Below are 22295 nucleotides of genomic sequence, written 5' to 3' on the forward strand. Positions count from 1 at the left end.
TGCAAGCACATTTCTTTACCAAAAGTAGCAAAATTCTTATTTGGCTAACTGTTAAATGCTTAGTCATTGGCTATCAATTTCACAACTTTAAATATACAAGTTACCTTCCTCAGTGAGTCAGTAGCTATAAATTATACCTCAAAGGAACTTGCAGAGTGTCTATATACTTCATCATGACATTTCACTTAAAAAAACCAACTCAGTGAGTGTATATGGCTGCTTTATTTCCTCTGCAGAAAATCTGGTCTAATTTATATGATCATAATCCAACTCCCTGCTCAAATCTTCCATCAGATGGCTCCATCAGGAAGCTTGAATTTGTCTCAGTAGTGATGTAAAATTTTTAGTCTGGAAACACTGATTTAACACCTCTTCTTGAGGCCCTGATTCTGAGCATGAAAGGTCTGTGACCCTGGGCTGTTATCTACAACTCTTTTCTGTCCTCCCAACATAAATTCAGCTATATGCTTCTCTCTGAGCTGCTAGTTTCCATTTCTAGTCTTGGACAGAGATTCACAGATTTCAGTATAACAATGCTCTCTAATACTATTTGAAGGATTCCCCGATGATTTCCAGGACAAACTATACTCTGTACTTGCTACCATGGTTTCTCCCTGTCAGTCACCACAACACATCTGCTGCATGGCCCAGGACAGGGCCCTCACAGAGGTCACATTAATAATGCATCTCTGGCTGAAAATTTCCTACTAACAGCACTAACAGTGCCTATTAACCTGCAATTCAGCAATTCATTTAGGGTAGCTCAGCAATTTTACTTTTTCAACAAAGTCAACTTTTGCAGCTGAAATCAGGATCACAGTTTCAGTAAGTGAAGGGTTACAAGAAGCCTTAATCTGCCTTTTTCCTTATGAGCTTATAACCCATAATGACAAACAAGAGGTCACAGATAAGAGAGACAATTGTGAGGAATGTTTGTACCATGTGCCATCTTGAGCCAGCAGCCATCTAAAGGGTTTTTTTGGCCAACACTAAGACACTGGTTCCTGTCTTTCAGAAGCCCTCAAACAAACAGATCCCGAGAGAGAATTTGAGGGAGACATTAGTAAATAATAATTTAAGAAATCATCTCAACAAATGGGAGGAGCAACAAGACAGACATTTAAACCATCAGGCACAGGCTCAAGACTGACTTTCTCAATGAAATGGAAGGTGATGGGAGACAACTCCATGCAGTCAGGAGAGTGGGGATTTGCATGGAAGATCTGAAGATTAAGACAAGAAGTTTGAACTTACTAGGATTGGAGTTGGTGAAAGTAATAAAAATGTGGGATGTGGAATCCCAATAAAAATGTGGGATGATCACAAGTTATCTGTTATGTAGCATTTTCTTCCCTTTGAGGAAAAATTAAAAAATGTTGGAATCTGTTTTGATCCGCATTGGGGATTTGGGTTTGCAGGAACACAAGTATGAAGGGCTCATCAAGCTAATGACAAGAGCATTTTTTTTTTCCCTCTCACATCCTCCCTTTCGTCTTCTGAAAAATAAGCCTATCAACACAGCAAAAGAATTAATACTAAATTGTATACAGTTTCTAGCTGAAAATATCTGCTTTATATGTGTGATTACAACCATCTTTGTCTTAATACATTATTTTTATAGCGGTTATTTGAATTTGACACTTCTCAGTCCAGATCCACTACAGTTGATCACACACAGTATACATAAACATGGAACTGATAAATATACTTCATGAGGCAGGGAGGTTTCCAGATAGTAAAGAATAAAAGAGAAATTACCATACACATTCATGAAATTCCTAATATAAAAAATTATTTCCCTGGATATTACACTTCATTCATCTGAAACAACAGGGAGTTATCCAGAACTAGTCAGAGTCAGAACCTAGGTTATATTGTGTTTAAGCACTGTGCAGCCTTCATGTTCATTTAAATTCAGTTTTTTTCTCAAGTTGGAAATAATGGAGGCTAGGGGAAATTCACTTTCATAGTTCTTGTATGACTTGGACCACTTAATCCCTTAATTGGACATTGAATTATCTATAAAACCAGAAACTGTGCATGCTTCTCAAAGAAACACATGGAAAAATCTCTCTGTGTGTGTAGAATTGATAAAAATCAGGGGATTTAACTCTACAAAATAATTTTAAAGTACAGAAAACACGAAGAGTTCTGCTCATTTTTTTTAGTAGAAAACAGAATCCAGAAATACTTAGTTATATTATTTTATGCTAACACAGATGACATGGCTGACAACATTTAACGAGCTTCCCAATATTTATTTCAAAGTAATGTTTTACAGCTTGAAATGAATACCAGTGCTAGCAGGTATCAAGACTCAATAGCAATTTACTTTCAGAGTAGAGATGCAAACTGCACACTTGAATTTTATAAAGAAAAGAACAGCAGCAAAATATGTAGTGACAGTAGTATGAAGTTTGTAGGTAGTGAAACAGCTCAGCTTCCCAAAATATGTGGTTTACCTAGCAAAACAAAACTTTTGTGACTATCACTGACTGCAGAGTGTATTTAAATTGAACTCCAGGATTCAACATAATATTTGCTTAAAAGCTCAGCAGTGTTCCAGAGCCTAAGTATTTTGCTCTGGTTCAGCATTTCTCTACATTCTTTTTACTAAATTGAACACTTACTAGGAAATCTTCCAATCACAGCACAGGTTCACTCACTCCCAAAATGATAAAACAGAAGTGATTAAAACAGGTAACTCCCTTAGTCATTTTTTATATCAGTGTTGAGAGAAAGTTAATGCCTCATTTAAGAGTAAAAACTAATAGAAAAGCTAGAAGCCTGTATCATTATTAATAGTATTTTTCATTTAAAAAAAATTGGGGATTTTATTTGAAATTAAATTACATATATGCTAGCTACGAAAAAGTCGCAAGTTATTTGAAATTTGTAAAAATGTACTACTAACTCTAAACAAAAAAAAGAAACCACGGATATAGCAAGATTGAAATTCTATGGCAACTAGGGACATTCTAAAACTAAATTCAGACATATAAAATCTTCTTCACAGAAGATTCTACACGGAGAATTTCTGGCATTTCAGACCAGTAAGGTAACAACCCTATGTAAAGGCTCAAGTTAGTAAAAAGGGAAATACAGACTACAATCCAGCAAAGATTTAAAACACATGCTTAACTTCATGCACCTAAATAGACCCATTAACGTGAAGTTAAGCATGTGTGCATGTTTTTGTAGGGTCATTCTCAAGTGATATCCCTTTGATGAATGTTTCCTCCTGTGTTAGCAGGGAATGGTGTTTGATCAGACCAGCATGGGGTTAAGCGCCCTTTATCTTTCTGTTCTCCACTTAGAGGACTCTACTATGTTGGTGAGTGTGAGGATGAGGATGAGAGGCAACATCCAGTCCTGAAGGTTTACAAATTCTGGTTATTTTAAGAGGAACCTCTAATACAGCTGAAACTGGAGGTCTGATTGAGGGATTTGTATCCTGTGAGTTCCTAAGCTGCTCCAGATTGCAGAAAAATTCCTGACAAAATGTTCTAGATTTTTTTCATAAATTACATTTAGTGATTAATATGGAAGTAGCTCTGCTGATCTCCTGATTAATCTTGTTGTGCTAAGAATACACCAATCATTTTAATTTCTTAGGCTCTCTTACTTCAATAGAAAGTCCATTTGTTTATATACTCATACAATTTTTTTTGCAGTTTGGATTTTGATGTCAACAACAGTGATTGCAAAATTGCTGCATAATATATCACACTGAACAAATGTGAGCCATGCTGAGGTCTAATTATACATGTCTGACTTGAAGTTTCTTTAGGCATATTCACCACAGTAAGACTACTACAGCCATCTGCATGACAAGAGGAGTGTGTCAAAATAGGCAACAGAGTTTTGAGCAGAAAAAAGCAAACCAAGGATGCAAGGAACTGGTTTCCTTTGATAGTGTAACTTCCAGTATTTTAAGGCCCTTTGATAGGGTAATTCTAGAGCCCCTTTGCTACTAGAGTAATCTTATCTAAAAAAGCATTAGAAGGTGGGCATTTTAATTCTTGGATTCATTTTCTACTCTGTTAAACCAACACAGAAAGATTCTGTCATTTGCCCAAGCAGTCACTATTTTAGCAATAGGCAGGAACGAATGGATCCTCTAATTCTCATTTTAGGAGCAGTTAAGGAGGTTGCATTTTTGCCCATCATTTGTTGAAAATGTACTTTACTACACTTCTTTCAAGCAGAAGTTTATAACTGCATATAACTGTTGCATTACAGACTGCCCTAGAAAGACACATAGCTTGACTGTATATGCCACAAAGAGGTAGCCACTAATGCTGCCTAAAATGAAGGAGAATTTAAAACATATGTAGTATATCAGGATAAAAAATAAAAGAAAACACAATAAAAAATGAAAGGAATTAATCCCAAATCTTTTGGTAAAGGAAACAAATGGAGGATTATTAATGGCTGTAAACAGTCAGTGGCTGAGTAAAAATCTTGTCAAAAGCTAAACTGATCCAGAATACAAAGCTGAGAATTTGTCTGAAAAAAAAAATCTTTTCCATAAATGGTGATTTAATATTCCATATATTATTTCAACAAAAAGTAGTTTTTGAAATATTTAAGTAAGGAATTGCATTGAAACTATCAACTGAACCATAATCCATCACTTAAGATGTAGCATCCCTGAATTATGGTTTGGGATTGTTTTGCATATTCCTAATTTTAGAGCTAACAACCCTTCCAGTTTTTATTATCGCCTTGTTGTTTCCATTTTTCCTTCAAGATGTTACAGTGACTAAAAAATATGTGACTAGAAAATCACAGCCTTTCATATTTCAATCCCCTGACTTTCCCTGGGGAAGTGGATTACTGCATCATAATACTGGTATCTTTTAGTTAATGCTGTGGGCTCCATTCAACTTCAAAGCAAAGATATTAAAGGCTCGTTTTCCACTACAAGGCAGGTGTATTTTTATTAGCTCTTTCTCAAAATTGCTATGACTTCACTTGTGGACACCCCGCCAACAGCCATTATCGAAAGCTGGACTATAATTGCCACGGAACATGCAACGTCTGAAGCACTAAACCAGTGTTACTGCAATCCTCCAACGATTGACTGAAACCAAGTGTTACATCATTAAAGCTGAATTACAACACACCCATGGCGTGTTTTCCATGTGTGCTATTTTAAACAATAGTAGAGAAAAACCTTGCTATAAATTCACAGATCCCCAATTTGTTCAAAATCCATGAACAATGAGGGCTGTCTGACAGGATCTGTTGGCTCTATTTTAGTCAGAAATGTCACGCACCATAATTAAATGTCTGTTTGGTTTTTACTGGAGATGGAAATGCTAGCTTTAGTTATAAATTTAAACAACCTGTCACAAGGGGAGACTCCACATTTATATAGTTTAGGAAAGTTTAGCAATTGTAATTGCTCCAGGAAAGACAAATAAACTAATGGAAACTATTCTTTTTTTTTTAATTGGCTTTGCATCAGAAAAAAAAAAAAGAAAAGAAAAAAAGAGAAAAAAGCTAATGGGATTATGGTATAGCTTTCATCTGGTTTGAACAGTGCTTTTTGCTCTGGTAGACAGTTTGTGCACTAGCACTTTCCAATGCTTAAGTTTCATGCAGAAATTAATTGAAGAGTACAGTGATCACAGCTTCTAGATTAGGAGAAGATGCCACTGAGATGTGACAACAAACTACAATCAGTATTCCAGAAAAATGTTTAGCTCAATTCTGTACTATTCACCCTGCTGTTGTCCAAGTGGAAATATTTTGCCGTCACCTTGGTATGCAGAGACTATTACAGCTGAAGCAAATCCTTCCATTTTTCTACTCAGCTTCAGAAATTTTACTGTGCCCAGATTCCAGTGGAAAATATCTGATCACTCATATACTTGGATAGAAATTTGTCACCTGGAATAGAAATCAGGATAAACCTGCCAGCATCCTTATGCAGACAGGCTCTGCAAATATATACTAGGCAAGGTCTCTGCCAAATAACTTGTGTCTGGCCAATACCGCCCTTCAAATAGTCTGTGAATGCCAGTTGCCAATAAAGATTCATTATACCACGTATAGTTAAATATTATTTTAGCTTTTGCATCTACAGTTTTAAATTTACACAGTAGCAATTCATTTGCTCTCCACATACTACCTGTCTAAAAGTTTCTGTGCAGTAGCCAATCACAATATTCACACTTCTCAGTAGCACCTAAACAATATATGTCTTTCACTTAAAATAGATCAGTCAGATGTAAACATTTCCAAGTTATGTTTTTCACTCACACACAAAGCATGTACTATGTGTATAGCTATTTTAAATAGCAATATCAAATGCAAAACTTCACAGCAGATGTTATAATTATCTAAGACTTTCTCACTGCCCTGCTTTTCAAGAAGCTAATAATTTCTTCTGGGTTCTATAATCTATTTAAATGTACAACAATGTGTGCAATGTCTTCTACTCCTGAAAATGCATGCATATATTAAATAAAAAAATTAAAGAAAACAGTAGCAATCATAGTGAAAAAAATCATCATTAAACATTAGAGCCATTCCCTCAGGTGCAGTAGATCATCCAGAATAGTCCCAAATCATGCAGAGTGTTTAAGTTGTTAAAAAATGAAATACTTTTAAAAGGAGTGTGTACCACTTTCACCATAAATAACTGACTATACATCTTCATTCTCTCTCTTGTAGAAAAAGCTCAAAACCTCAGATCATCTCAGTTCAGGATGTTATTTACTTTTTCAAAATGGCATGAAACTTGCTGTTATGATACTTCTCAAGCATTTGTGCTGATTTTATTTCAACTCATTTTACCTGTTTTCACCTATTAGAACTATGTGAGAACATTTCAGCGGATAATTAATAAATTTTGATACCTAGAAACAAGTGATAGCAATACCATTTATTATATCATCATCTTTTAATATCTTCTTTTTTCCACAACATTTTTATTTACCTGATAGACCACATTGCTTTCTCTTTTTATTCCATTCATTGTATCACATCCTTTTACACAACTTCATCACTCTATTTTTTTTCACCTACTCCCATCCTAGAGTATTCCAGTGTCCTTGCGTCTCACTAACACTTCAGTTATTTGATAAATTTTCTCCTGATATCTTTATTGTTGTGCACATATTACTTTAGATTTTCAATGGAATTAATTACTTCCTTCTTTCTGGAAATGTTTTTAAATACTAAGGTTTATTTCAGAGGGCCCTTTTCCATATGAAGACAGTTAATAAAGTTTTGCACAGATTAAAGAGAGGAATCTATGTTTTTTCATGCACCAGACAGGACAGTTAACAACAAATATTTAAATCCTATTTAGTAACATCCTCTTTAATTCTATTGGCTATTGATATGGGATATGATATTCAAAAAGATCTATTTGTATATATTTTATAAAGTTTATTTAAGCCATTATGAAGGGCTCAGTAACATCAAGTTTATGCTATCTTATATAGCTCAGATACACCATTCTTGTACAGGCTTTTTCCCTTTTCTGTGCTTCTCTATACATTATTAATCCCAGCACAAATTCCATCATCTCTATGCAGATCCCACTCTTTTCTTCAAGTCTCATCCCCCTCACCCCACCATAGAAATTTCATCTGTCCCAATATTGTTGTGTGTTTGAATGTTAGCTTAGGTTAAATATACTTTAAATTCTTTATCTCCCCCATTTTCAAATAAATCATCTCTCATTTTCCCATAATTCTAGATAACATCACTGTTTATATGTCATCTTAAATCCCACCTGTATTGGGAGTCCCCCTATCCACATCCACAGATTCTTTTCTAACACACCAGAGATAATTACTCTTATTCATTCACGGATCTAGAATTCTCATCTGGGTCCTTTTTTTTCTCATCTCTGCAATACAGCAATCCTCTGTCAAAACCTTCACACCTCACTGATGTCAACCCACAGTGCTACTGAAACAAATGGGTCTTAGACTGTCCATTTGGATAAGTGATTACTTTCTATCTATGTTTCCATTAGCTCCCTTTTCAGAAGAAAGATAATCAACATTTGAAGGATCTTTGCAGTAGATCTCTCTCTTCCCTGAGCTACTTCTGGTATCTTTCATTATGAACATCCTCAATTTTTAGAAAAATGCTTTCTGATTAGTTGTAGTATTTGTCTATTGGTTCAAAATCAGACTGTTTTCATCTGCTGCCTTTCATCTCATGTTTACATTGTACATACCTGGAAACAGGACTATTGCTTTGTTGTGGGACTTGACAGTAACATGTACAACGGTTAGAATGCCTGGATGTCAACCAGTCTGACTTCAGAGTTAATAAAGGAAATATTTATTCTTAAGTATCACATTGCAAGCAGAGAACGTAGCAATGAAGGGCTTTGCTCCTTGCAGACCAGCATCTCTTAGTACATTTAAATCCTGCTTTACTACTGTAGAACCAATGGACAGCATGATGCTTCAGGACCTCCTTAATACAGGAAAGATCAAAAGCACACAAATGTTTTAAATGAGATTCCTAAAGCACTAAATAAACAACTGAAAAGTATTTTCCTCTCTAAATATCATGAATCAGAAGTAATAAAAAATTCATATTTGGAAAACAATTTTTAAACCACATTGGTCAGAAGGACATCTTGGAGGTATTTTTCTTTGCATGTAATAACAAATGCAAGGTAAAAATATAATTTTTTTCCCTGCTGGAAAGATTTGTTTACACTGATGACTCCACAGTTTTTTTCAATTATGTTATCAGATAGTAATTAAAACCATGAAAGCAAGTCACTAAACTACCAAATTTCATCTATTAACAAGGCAAATTATTCTTCTGGTCAGCAACATACTTCAAAGAGCATATTCAACCAGAATTTTTCTTTTTTTAGCTCCCATTAAAATATAACAATGAGGCATTTCATGTGTTTCATGTAATGCTAAGTGTTATTTTTAAATTAAGCACTAAGAAAATGCTGGAGATCCAGAGAGCTGGCATTACTTAAAAATTACTGTATATGAATAGTTACACATGCATAATTATATAATTGCACTTGATGGCAGCAATAGCACATAGAGAAGGCTATTAATAGTATGTAAAATCTACAGCAATCTCGTGAGAACAAATATCCTCCAGAAGTATGAAAAGGTGGCTCTTGGTACAGAATACATTTTAGTTTTACCTTTCAGTATGACAATTACCATGAAAGAAAGGATCAAAGGCAAATGGCACAGCTGGCAGCTTGAGAATAATTTAAGAGGTGTACTGGCAATAGCTTTTTGGTTTCAGTGAGATGGACTGCATTAGCTGTAATAGGGAAATGATGCTGGAGAACAGTCATACAGCACTCTTGCCTGGCATTAATGCAACATTAGCTGAACCTGCAATTTTGACAACTTCAGAAAAATTTCAAGGAAAAAACTTATGCTAATGAAGATTAACAATAGCAATGTATCCTCTGTAATTCAGGACAGAAAATCAAACACCACGTTTAGGCTTAAATCACTGATTCAGCAACTCAGGACCAATGAGAAAATAAGGTTAGCATGTGCCTGTGTATCTGACCATGATTCCATGACCTTGTCACCAAATTACAGAGATAATCTGCCTGCAAGGACTTGCCTAAAGACTTTAGAAATCAGGGCATGTGGGCTGGAAAGATGTAAAATAAGATAATTAATAATTGCAGATAATGCCATACAAACCTAAGGTTCTTCTCTCATTTCCCACTCTGAAAAATATGAATTCTACAGCATTGTAGGAGTGGGTTCATATAAGGAAATTCTAGTCATTCAGATCCTTAACAAAGTAATAACAGAATTTGGGAGAATGTACAGATCCTCCCTGCTTTACACCTTTACCCTCTCTCCTAGACAATTAGAGGTACTCTTTGGACCAGGTGTGCCCCGCATGGTCTGGGGATGGTCTGTGCCTGCCATCCCTCATGCCATTTCCTTTCCATTACCCCTTTAATCTGTCCATTTGATAATATACTTGATAGTCACAAATTTTCACATCCTTCTCCCAAAGGACCAGACTTTGGACTAAAGACACAACTCCTGTTTTTCTTTTTTTCCTTCAAACAGGCAGTCATTCAGCAGAATTTTGAAGGGTATCAAGCCTAGTTTGTTTCTTAGCACTTAGGGTAACAACATGGTTCCCTTTCAACAACAGTTTTCCAAAGAGCATTTACATTCCAAAGATTCTGTCTAAGCCAAGAGGCAAACATTTGTCCACACATGCACAGTTCTGAAAAGCAGAATCTCTCCTGCCAAATCTATTATGGGTTTTCTGAAATTACTGGCAAATATGCCCAAATATGCTTCTGTATAGAGTACATTAGTATGGATTATTGCACAAAGCAAAATAAAATCATGAAGATCATGCAATTTAGTCCCCAAAAGATCAAAATAAAACAGTAGAGGATTCAAAGTAGTTCGTTTATTTGGACTGTCTAGGAAAAATGGACCAGTTTTGCCTGCACACTGCTTTCACAGCTATTATTTTTGTTACTTTTGCAATCTGATGCTTTTGATTTTTATTTGATGCTAATAAGTTGTGAAAGCCAGAGAGCTTGCAAAGCCAGAAAAATAAACCTGGATCTACTAAAGAACCTGTTTCCTCCTTAACTCTCCACTAGTCAGGAGTTCACTGGAATGAGCAGATTAGATTCATTTAGTGGATTGAGACTTTTCATAAGAACTTGGCAAAAATTAGTGATTACTCAGAAAGTGATAAATAGTCCAATAAGAGTCCTGAAAATAACAAATTATGATTGCATCAATTTATAATAAAACTATGGCTATATAACAATATTGGTTCTATCACTATTCTTAATCAGAGTACTCTAGAATTCCTTATCTGTTTCAAATGAGCCACCCTTGAGTAAAGTAACAAAAAAAAAATCAGAGTGTGAAAAAGCTGACCTGAATCCAAGGCCCTAAAGTTCTACCAATACCCAGGACTGTGTTAAAACTAGAAAGTGTTTGCTTTTTTAAATATCCAGTTTCCCTCTGTCAATGAAAAGCTTCTTAATTTCAACAGCAAGATCCTCAGATAGTCCCTTAGACGAAACATTCACTTATCTCTCTCTGCTCTTAAAAGTAGAGATTGGACAACTGAAACAAAGAATTTTTTCTTGAAATGTATTATTTCAAGACTAGCGAACTCAAAGCAAATTGAAGATTTTTGACTTATTTTAAACCAAGAAGTTTGAGAAAGATGCTTTTGTTTCAGGCAATAATTTGTTCTGCTATTTGACTATTGTTATTTTATAATATTGGGTTGAAAAAACCCCAAAAAACCAAAGTGAAATAAAAGCGTATCAACCCAGGTAGGATGAAACATTCACTACTCACTTTGAATCTCCCACCTGTTCATGTTTGTCTTAACATTTTGCATAAAAAGTTATTTCCAATTTTCATGGACCTGGAAATATGTTATTATTTTAAAGGTTTTATTTTGATTTAGAGACCAAGAAAAAGTTTCTCTAATCCTCTCAATTTTCTTTTAATATCTTTTCATTTCTCACATACACAAAGAAAAAGCAAAAGTAATAAAAGGGAAGAGAAGGATTAAGTAGTTCTGTATCCTTTTATTTAGAAAAGTCCCAACTTTTTTCAGTACTTGTTAAAACGTATCAAAGCATATGCCAAGGTTTTTTATTGAACTGTACATTTTAGACTGCTATCCAGAAGGCAAGGCAAATTCTAGCAAGTTGCTTCTAGCAAGAGGCTCTTCTCAGTTGTTGGTATCTTGGTAACACATTTTTAGGTCCAATTCACAAGTCTGACAGATTAATTCCTGCTTTTTACATGTTTTATGGTCTGAGGATGCAGTTTAACAAGACTCAGATAGCCCCAGGAGCTAATCACCATCCATGCACATAGAATGGAAAGATACATTTGGAATGGATTCACTTTAGGGCAACACTTTCATTAGAAGCAAAGATAGCCCAAAAAGATGTTAGAATTATATTCCAGAACACTTCTCATCCTGTGCTAGCATATTCTCAGCTAAAAGTGACAAAGAACTTTAAAAGATTTGCATACATAACCCCCCCCCCCGACTTTTCCAAATAAGGTAACTTTTTCACTAATAGGTTTCACTTCTAAGACAGGGAAAAAAAAAACTGACCAGGAATTCAGCCATGATGATGGCAACTCTACTCACTGCTTACATAGCAAGCAGAAGCAGGACAGGCCCTTTTATGTATGTGCAATGACATGTATCTTCCCTAAAATGTAATAAACTCACTAGCTGGTCTCAAAAGGAAGTGGGAAGAGCTATGAAGCAGGTATAAAACAATGCAGTTAATGGCCAGACTTTACCTCTTAGCATTCTGCTTCACTACCACCTGGAGCTGCTTCCTAGTATCTGACCACTCTTTGTAGGCAAACTACATGAAGCCAAAAAGAGGAGAAATTAATAGATCTAGAGAGTTTTAGTCATATGCAGATGTGCAATGAATTCAGGTAATAGCTAAGGACAAAATAAAGCATCCCTTTCTCCATAAAAAAAAAAAAATCTGGAATGTTCAAACTGAAACCAGGCATCTTCAACAGTATTAGCTTCCAATCAGCAAAATAAACAACCTATTCAAACATTTCATGGTTTCCACATGAAGATAAACCAAACAAATTCTGTCAGGACAGATGTGATCACTCCCAGACTCTATAGAGGGTTGCTTTATTATTTTGCCTTGGTTTCATTTGATAACTAGAGCTTTATATTTACTCTTTTCTCATAACACCTATTTTCAACTTTTAAACATACAAAGTGTTTTGTGTGTTCTGCATTTGGTAATCAGTTGTTAAATGCAGCATTTGCTAATCTTCTTTCATCAGGCAATTTTTATTTGGCATTGGCAGAAAAAGGAAATTTTAAAACATTCTCTTTGGGCTGCGTAATACCCACTTATAAAATCAAATATAGCATTGTTGCTTTCTCTATATTCTCTTATTCCCTGACTCTAAACATCATAGAAAACAGAACTTCTACAAGGGAATGATATAACAAGGCAGTAAAAAAGGAAATAAATCACAGCACATATAATGGCTTGATTTTATCTTACTGATCTATTGCCCACTTTAGACAAAAGGCACTGGCTGGTTAGAATTTAGCATGCAATGGCCCAGATGTCATGAACTAGTTTTCAGTCTCTGCAGTTATTTCAGGTGCTGCTAATAGGAAAACAGAGGCTCAACTTTTACTGTGCTTTTCTTCCTTTAGTGTTCACAAGAAGCTTCTGAAAAAAAATAGACTGAGCAGAAGATTGTACTTCTGATTTTTAAAAAGTAATAAAACATATTATAGAACATTTTGAATTAATTTCTGCCTTCCTACACAAATGTATTGATTAAGATTCCCAGTGGGGTATATTAAAGTAGAAATCTGTGTCCTACAAAGACATTCTGTTGCAGAAATGTTAAGTTTTCATAGCTGCTCACTGCTCCAGAAGTGGGGAGAGACATTTATGGGAAGAAGAGTCTGCTACCATTTCCATTGCAAGATGCAAATATTGACTAATCCTGGACTGCATGTATTTTTAATATTTGGGGTTTCTCTATTTAAACTGTACAAGATAGAAATATCCAAAATATTTTAAATACTAGGTTGGTTCTTTGTGGTCACCTTGTATGTGCCAAACTCAGATCATTTCCACATCAGAAACAGCTTGTTCCACTACAGCTTTTATCTCTAAAAAGTTAATTCAATCCCTCTGCCTATCACGTTTGAAGATAAAATTCAAACTAAGTCATTTGTATTTGTGGTCTTGGGAGCACAGATACCACTCTTTTCTCTTCAGGGTAATTCCTGTAACTTGCCTGTTACAATAGCTTTGGAGGTAAGCTATCTACTTTTGGAAATGAGTCTACTAATTTTGAGTATCAGGCTGTGCTGACAAGCACATATATGTGGGTGAGCTTGATGGGCTAAAGACAGCCCAGAGAACACACACACACTGGCCATGCACAGTGATGCCGGAGGCTCCCCACTCAGGGGTGTTCTTCATGGCTGGGAGATCCCTTCTGCACCCCTCAGACTGCATCTTCTGTTTCTCCCCACATGACCTGCTTGCATGGGGAATCTCCACAAGTAAGCCAATGTCTTTCATCCAGGACTCACAAACTGCCCATCTTACCCTGCCTTTGACTCTTAGACATTGCAATGTACTTGACATGACATCTTTAAATCAACCTTGAACGTAACATTTATGAGAGTGTAAAGTGATCAATAAGCAATAGCTCTGTAAAGAGTAGGAAATATGAGTCTTCTACATCTGTGGAAATACGGGGTATGAAACAAATTCATGCATTTGTGCCTTACAAAAAAAAAAAACCAACAAAAAAAAACCAAACCCAAAACCCCAAACAAAATACTCTAGTACTGCAACTACAGTTACACAGACAAACATCTACCCATGTGGAATATGTCAGTTGTCACTAGGGACTAAGATCAGTGAAGTGATTTGCTAGTATGGAGATCTCTATCATTATCCATGTGTTATTATGATGTAGAAAAGAATGCAGTTTGACAGGGTTTGTAGGATTACTGTCTTATAGAAAAATTTTGCTTTGACTTACAAACCAAATTACATCAGTAACAAGATGTGTGAAAAACTAGATCTTCGTTTTTGCAGACACCCTCAGATATACAACTGAACATTAATAATCTCATTGGCATGGCTGTTACTTTTAAAATGCAAACACTGCATACAGCTACGTGCCAATCACTGACTGCTTTGGGATAAGAAGGGTTAGAAAATAAACTTTATATCTATGAGTGCAAGTGTTGACAAAAGAAAACACAACATTTCAGTCAGTATATGTGAACATGTATTTTCTATGTTCAGAGTACTACCTTTGCTTTATCTTTGACTGTATGCTTCTGATTTCTATTAAGTATGACTACCTCCGTGTCTTGTCAAACAATTAAAGTGACAAAAGTAATAGCAGATGCTTCTTTCATAGGTAAAACTACAGCAAGCAGACCATAGCTTGCATTTTATTACAGCTGCTCTATACAGCCTAGTAATTGCAAAGTAATTGAAAAGATCCTGATAATAAACTGCCAGTTTACTTTTTTTTCAGAAAAAATAAATATATAACCCAATTCAGGCTTCATTTTAACAACACATTAGATGGTTTCCAACTTGTCTTGATTTTTGTTTTATTTTATGATTGTAAATAAACCCTGGAAAATTCCTTCCCAGATTTACCACCTGAAACTGCAGCTGTTGGCTGACACTATCAAAGCCTCGCAATTCCGAACTCACGTGCAAATCTCATCAAGCGCAGACACTTCTAATTGATTCCAGAAGTTTTTCTTTTGCTAAGATCAGCGGGCAGAAGAAGAATAATGAGCAGCTTTTAAGCAGAGGGGGAAGGGTGTTGAGCTCAGGGAGTGGAGATTTTAAAAGCTCCAGCTCAACTGCTCTGCCAGAAATGCAGAGCAATTTTACGGTCAATTGGCCAGAGCATCTGGAACTATACATCATAGTCCTTAGTTGATGGTGGTGAAGCCGACTCTCAAACTGGCTAAGTCTAAAATCAGTAATGACTCTGCTGTCACACCTAAGTGGAAACTAACTTAATCTACTGCCAGATTTTACTGTGACTTTTTCTAAGGGACATTATTCCCCTTAGGGCAGTTGTCAAGAATATTAAAAGTCCAGTCCCTGGGATACACTGCATGGCATAGCAAACTTTTCTGAATGAAGCTAACATAGAAAAAAACGATTACAATGCATGTTTGTTTAATTCCATGTGTGTTGACAAGGCTTTTTATCATAGGCAGCAGAGTTTCCTTCCATCCCCAGTTTCATTTCTAAAATATATTTGAAATACACCAGCCAATCTAGTTATGGCACAGAGACTGCAGAAATGCTGAGGTCATAAATCATAGCACAGGGCATGGAGCTTTCACCTTAATGGAAACCAAATATGGGATACGCGGCTCTTTGAAATGTGGCACAGATGATCTTAACGAGGGACCAAGAAAAATGCTACAGAGCAGAAAACTATCGTTGATGTGGAAATAAGTTCTTATGAGTAAATGTTTGTTTTATGTCTGTACTCATAAGTCAGTATTCCAACACTGGTAAATTATACTAAGAAACAAGTGAGGTAACAGCAACTCTTTGTATGATGAAAGGAAAAATAAGTAGTGTGATAATATATCACATTAAGAGGGACTTCTGTGGAACACACGATACAGTGTAAATCAGTTCTTTAATAAAGAGATATTGTATATTTTATCCAGACCAATTAGATTCCATGCCATAAGAAATACCAGAATTGCATCAAAGATCAGAGAAGCAGTCCATTTGGTACAGAATACTGTCTCCAAAAGTTTTTGGAACAGCTGCATCTACCATGTTTAGATACTCTCGAGGAGTAAATAAGCTATTTGACCACAATAAAGCTCATTTCTACCTTCATTAGTTAAAGGTTGAATTACACCCTGCAGCACAAGATTCTGTATATCTTCCAAAGCTGGTTATATTTCTAATGTACCACATGCCGACATAGAAAAGAAAATAAGTTATTAATTTAAAACATCACACATGTATAAAACCTCCCTTTTTCTCTCTTTTCCACCATGAAAGTTGCCCTAGATTTTTTGTCCTTCCTACCTGTAAATTAATACATGCCAGCCAACCTAGCATAGCCAGGCAGCTCATTAAGTTTCAATGCAGAAGTCAGAATGAAAAGATTAACTCTTAGATACAATGCCTCAGTTCCAATAAAGGTAAAAGATAAACACATCACGACAGACATCTATTTCCTCCTCCCTCTTCCTCACTCCTAGCCTCTTAGTTTAAGAGTCTAAGTTGCAGCTACTATGAGAGTTGGTGAAAACATTTAAAACAAGAGTTCCAACAACATGTCAATGGCTCTCATTTCCACTTGCTCCTCATTAGTACTACTGTCAAATAACAGCCAGTGTTAGACCAAATTCAGCTCATGGAATATGCTGGCTGATGCCAAACCAGAGCAGTTGGATGGAAACAGTTTAAAGAGGTGGACCATCATCACAGATTTATTTTTACATATCGTGCCTGCTGCACTGTCACATAACTGAACACACAAGCAATGTTTTCTGCTACCTCCAGGTGGTTAGGAGGCTCCAGTCTGACAGAAAATGATTTGGCTTTAGTAATACACACAATCATCACATTATGCAGGCATGAAGTAATCAGCCTAAAGAAAGCTAACTAGTATAGGATGTGGCAGCACAGATTCTCAAAAGAAACACACCAGCTCTTCAAACCAGTCAAATATATTCCCTGTCACCAAGATTTTTATTGACCTCCACCCAAGAAATTATTTTCTTACGATATAAAAATTTCCTCATATATCACCACTTTTTTCTTAAATAAACAAATAACACATAAAACCTCAAACAAAGAAACAACAACAAAAAACTTCACTCCCTCCCCCTTCCACATTCACTTAATCATCCATATGAAATATATACAGGAAAAGAAACTGAAAATCCATGCTGAGGAATTTACACTGTTCCACCTCCTGTGGTAACTTTTGTAGTGATGATAGCTTCAAATTATTTTCTTGGAGAAGAAAAGGACACTGGGAGAGATTCCCATGAGTATATCATATATGAATTCAAATACAATAGCAGGGAGGAAAATATATTTAAATGATCAGAAAAATAACAAAATTTTCATAAGGAACTAAGTCTGGTAACACACAACTTCAAAGCATCAGTGGAGCCAATGCTAATTTTACTTGGCTGCAGACACAGAAAACAACATATTAAGACTGCAGCTTTAGCAAAAGCAGAGGTCTTTCTTTCTTACACAACTATAACATCATTATGCTTCCTCCTTCCCTAGCATTAAGAAACTTTCTTGAATCACTTACCTGAAAAAAATCTTGTCTGGCTAAATCAGCCCAGACGGCAAAGCCAGTTAGCAGGGCAGCAAGGAAGGTAAGAGCCAGAAGGCAGGACTGCTCCTTCTACTCAGATTGCTATCTTCAGCTGTTTTTTTCATGCCCACCTGAGCTAATCTAATGGCAAAGTGGGAAAGGCTTGCTCCTCGTTTCCTCCATTCTTTTCCCGTCTCTAACTGACCCCCTAGTTTCCTCTCATTTCTTCTTTGTTTCCCATTTAGTTTCCCCCCAGAAGGTGTTCTTCCAATGCAGTAATTGTCAAGTCTCCTTAAGAGCCAAACACAATCATTTTCAGTTTAAAGCACCTATTTTTGGCAGTTAGAATACCCTTCAAATAGTATCACAAGGATATGTTCTTTAGAAATCTTCACTGGTCCTAAAGTAGTCTTGAGAAATAGGAACATATGAAACATAGTAGCAGAAAATCCCCCACACATATGGAAAACAGTAACATACTTTTTCACTCATTATTGAACATGCTGTTGGTAAAATCAGTCTTGCACTTATCTGCTGCAATATGCAACAGTAACTTAAGAATTCTGAGAAAGAATAGTTTGTCAGATTCTTAAAACACTTCTTTATCCTTAAGTAATCATGCCCTTGAAGGCCTAATTTATAGAAAAAGTCAACACAAATGATGTTACATGATGTTGTGCTCTCTTACATGATGTTGTGCTTTCATTCTTTAATAGTGGCTAACTAAAGAATTGTTAATTTGGTAACATACAAGGATGAAGATGTAAAGACAACATCTTTGAGCATATTACAGGTTATGATTACTAGAAATATTAGATTAAAAAGACCAAAGTCAGCTAAATCTAGGTGTATGTTAAAGACAAGATATTTAGATGAAGAAAACAAAATGGTTAAATAAATGTTCAAATTTACACCTATTAAAATTTGTAAAAGAATGAAAGCGAAAAAGATCAAAGGAAGTCTAAAAGCAAGCAGATTACCTATGTTATTATATTAGGAAGGATAAGCAACTTTGAGTGATGAGCAGAAACATTTTTTAGTATAAATTTTAGACCTAACTTCTGGAGAAACCATCTGTTTATGCATTTCTTTCGCTTTCTGGTACTGCTGTTCAAAATGATCACATCAATATTGAGGTAAGACATTACTGTTTGAAGACTTTTCAACATGAACTGAAAAATCCCCAGAAATCTCTCAGATTTTTTAAAATTTATTTTGACTTAAATTCCATTAGACCCATAAGAACATGCCTACCATGCATTTAATACATTGGGAGAAAAAGTGGATCATTTATTTTAAAAGTGGGTCATTAATTTTAAAATGGGGGACATTTTGAAGTTCATTACAAATGTTCAGACTACAAAAAGGAGATCATTTTTTATTGTAAAGATGGTGAAGCACTGGAAAAAATTGTCCACTGAGGTGGTAGGTGCCTCATCCCTGGAAATTTTCAAGATCAGGTGGACTGGGGCTAAGAGCAACCTGATGTAGTTGAAGATGTCTCTCCTAATTGCAGGGGATTGGATTAGAGGATCTTTATACTTCATACCCAAACTATTCTATTATTCTACTATGATCACAAAAGCTATTAATATCATGAAATTGATGATTTGTGGTAAAATGTCAAGGGTGGAAATATTGGCATCACTAAGTAACATTATTTATTCTGTTATGCCTAAAAGCAAATTATTTGAAAGACACCTCTCTTTCCAGAATTTTCAATGAAAAATTGTGTGCAAGTAGTCCTGTCTCTTGTAAAAAATGGACTACAGTCCATAGTCAGTGTCAAACAAAGACTAAAAACAGAACAACAAATAACTGCAATATGAAGGATGAAGGAATAAACACAAGGAAGAAAGTATAGGAAAGAACAACAGAGAAGAACTCAAGATGGCAATAAAGTATTTCTTTTAATAACAGTAACATGTAAAGAACAGAGCAAGAACCACTTCATTTTATTTTCTTCTTCATGAAAGAGAAGGAAGCTATAGAATTCCCTATAAACAATAGGAATATTAATCTAATCTTTTTCTTCTACTCATTTCTTAGTAAGAGACACTTTTATATACAAATAAAGTACTCAGCAGGGCAGGTATTGAGGGTATATATAATGACATAATTCTCAGAGTTCAGTCAGAATAGCCAAATAATTCAAGTCTGAAAGCTATGTCTCAAGGGCAAGTTAAATTGTTCCAAAATTTTTAGAATTTGTTACTTCAAGCCTTTCTACTGTATTAGGCAACTAAGGAAATTTTACAAACAATTTCCAAATTATATTTTAGTAAACCTCTTAAAATAGCTGCTAAATTCTTGCAGACTCTTATCAAAGGAATTCAAGAACCATTTGATTTATACACCAAAGCTCTGATAATGTAACAGGGGGGCAGGAGAGAAACTAAACAATTCTCAATTAGTGGCATTTATTTAGCTTTAAATATTGTCCAATAGCTATTGTTTTCCAACCCAGGCAGAAAAAAATCCCACAAAACAACAGAAAAACCTCCCAGACCTACAGCAGCAGTAGATTTTTTTTCATTTTTCTAATTCCATTTTCTTTAGAAAAGCAGGAGAAGCAAGGCCACTTCCAACTTGGAAAGATGCTATAAATTTTGCATATATTTGAAGTCAAAAGAACCATTCTGAACTTGTTTGGGTCTCAATTCCTACTTTGATCTTCAGTTCCTTTCTTTGATTTTTTTTTTTTGATTTTTTTTTATTTTAAGCCAAAAGAGTAACCTTCTGATGAGATTCTACTAATCAAGCCACCCATTCATAAACTTGTGGTTATGAATAATCATTTTTCTTTGGTAATCAAAAGTAAGTAGCTTGGTAATGTTGTTCAGATAGGAATACTAACAGTGACTATTGTTATTTCATTGTGATAATATTAAAAGAGATACGAAATACCAACTGTACTGGAAAGGAAAATAATAAAAAGAAAAAGGCATGAACAGGATAAAAGTAAATGCTAAGGACACAGAAGTAACCACACATATCAGACCACAGATCTATTTAGTCCTGTATCCACTCCTTGTCAATGGCTAAAAGTCTGTTTCTGAGGCACAGGATTAATGCAGAGCAAGATACTTTCTATTTAAATCTTTCAGCCTCCAAGAATTTTCATATTTCTCCCATAAAAGGAGAATTAAACAATCGAAATTCAGCAATGCATTACTATTATTCACTTCAAAGTATGTGGACACAAGTAAATTATTTTTGCAAGAAGTGGTAAATGCAGTCCTTCATGACCGTTTTTCCAAGGATAACTGATATCTCAGTAGTGAACTGGAATAATTTTCTTACAAAATAATCATAAAAAGTGACAAACAATGAGATAAGGAAAAAAATACTCTATTCAAATAGCATAATGAAAAATAAGATAGTAAAATATAAATTTTTAGTGTTTCTTTTTTGTAAAAAAATAAAAAATGTAGAATAATCAGTATAGACATTTTAAAATAAATGTCTTACCTCATATGCATAGCCCAAGAAGGGAAAATGACTCCTAAAGTGGCCATGTTTGTAAACAACTATGAAGACTAAACAGCGGATGATTTCCAAAATTCCTGCTTTGGACCTAGAAAAGGGAATCAATCCAGATTAACATCCAGGCTTTTACTCTTTGCTAAGTTCAGTGAAAAAGAGAAAACAGAATTAGTTTGTGACATCCTCCACTTGTATCTAGTCATCTTTCTTAAACTTAAAGTTTTTATGATATATACCTTACATTGACTTCAATCATGAATTGCTGGTGGTGAGAATACCCATACTTGCAAAATATATTTGAACTAACATGAATGGAGCTGTATATTTAGTTACTGTCATTTAATCTCAAAAACTACCACAACAAAATTCTGAGAACTGCTACTTAAGTCATTCAGAATCTTTTCAGTGGTCTACTTCTGTCAATTTTTACTAATGCCTCTTTATTAACTCCCTAGGTTATTCACATGTCTGGCATGTTTACAGATTTTTACCTATCTGAATTAAACTGTTCAGTCCTTAAAAGTGAAAGGTACTCCTTTCTGAAAACACAGTGAACAGCAGGTGCAAAGCAGTACTGGCACCTCAGCCTCAAAGGAAACTTCTACTCCACATTTCTTCTCTGTCAGGGCAAATAATTTCTTTGTAAGAAAGTGTGGATGCAAATTTCTCTTCTTTAGGGCCACAGTGCCCATATGGGACTATTTCATGTTGTATTTCACTGGCCTGGTGTATTTGAGATCCAATTTCATTTGAAGCCATACTGATTAAGTTTTAGTCTCAAGTCTACACCATCTTTCACATGATTTTGAGCCCACTCTGAGCTACACTGTGTGCTCTTCATATACCATCACTGTATCTGGCACCTATGGCATGTTACACAGGGCTCACACAATCTGACCTGGAACAGCCTCAGACAGCTGGCAGGTCCCACTCGCCTGCCACTAT

At 35.3% G+C, this 22295-nt stretch overlaps 1 protein-coding gene across 2 annotated transcripts in view; it reads right to left on the minus strand.

Moving 5' to 3' along the window:
- AGMO (alkylglycerol monooxygenase) overlaps window positions 1-22295 on the minus strand; it is a 188126-nt gene that overhangs the window by 56807 nt on the left and 109024 nt on the right. For both annotated transcript variants that reach the window (XM_009086013.4, XM_018909473.2), the window contains exon 12: window positions 21336-21441. In XM_009086013.4, the coding sequence (XP_009084261.1) occupies window positions 21336-21441 (106 nt within the window). The remainder of the gene's footprint in view (window positions 1-21335; window positions 21442-22295) is intronic.

The sequence above is a fragment of the Serinus canaria genome, chromosome 2, assembly GCF_022539315.1.
Source record: "Serinus canaria isolate serCan28SL12 chromosome 2, serCan2020, whole genome shotgun sequence".
NCBI lineage: Eukaryota > Metazoa > Chordata > Aves > Passeriformes > Fringillidae > Serinus > Serinus canaria.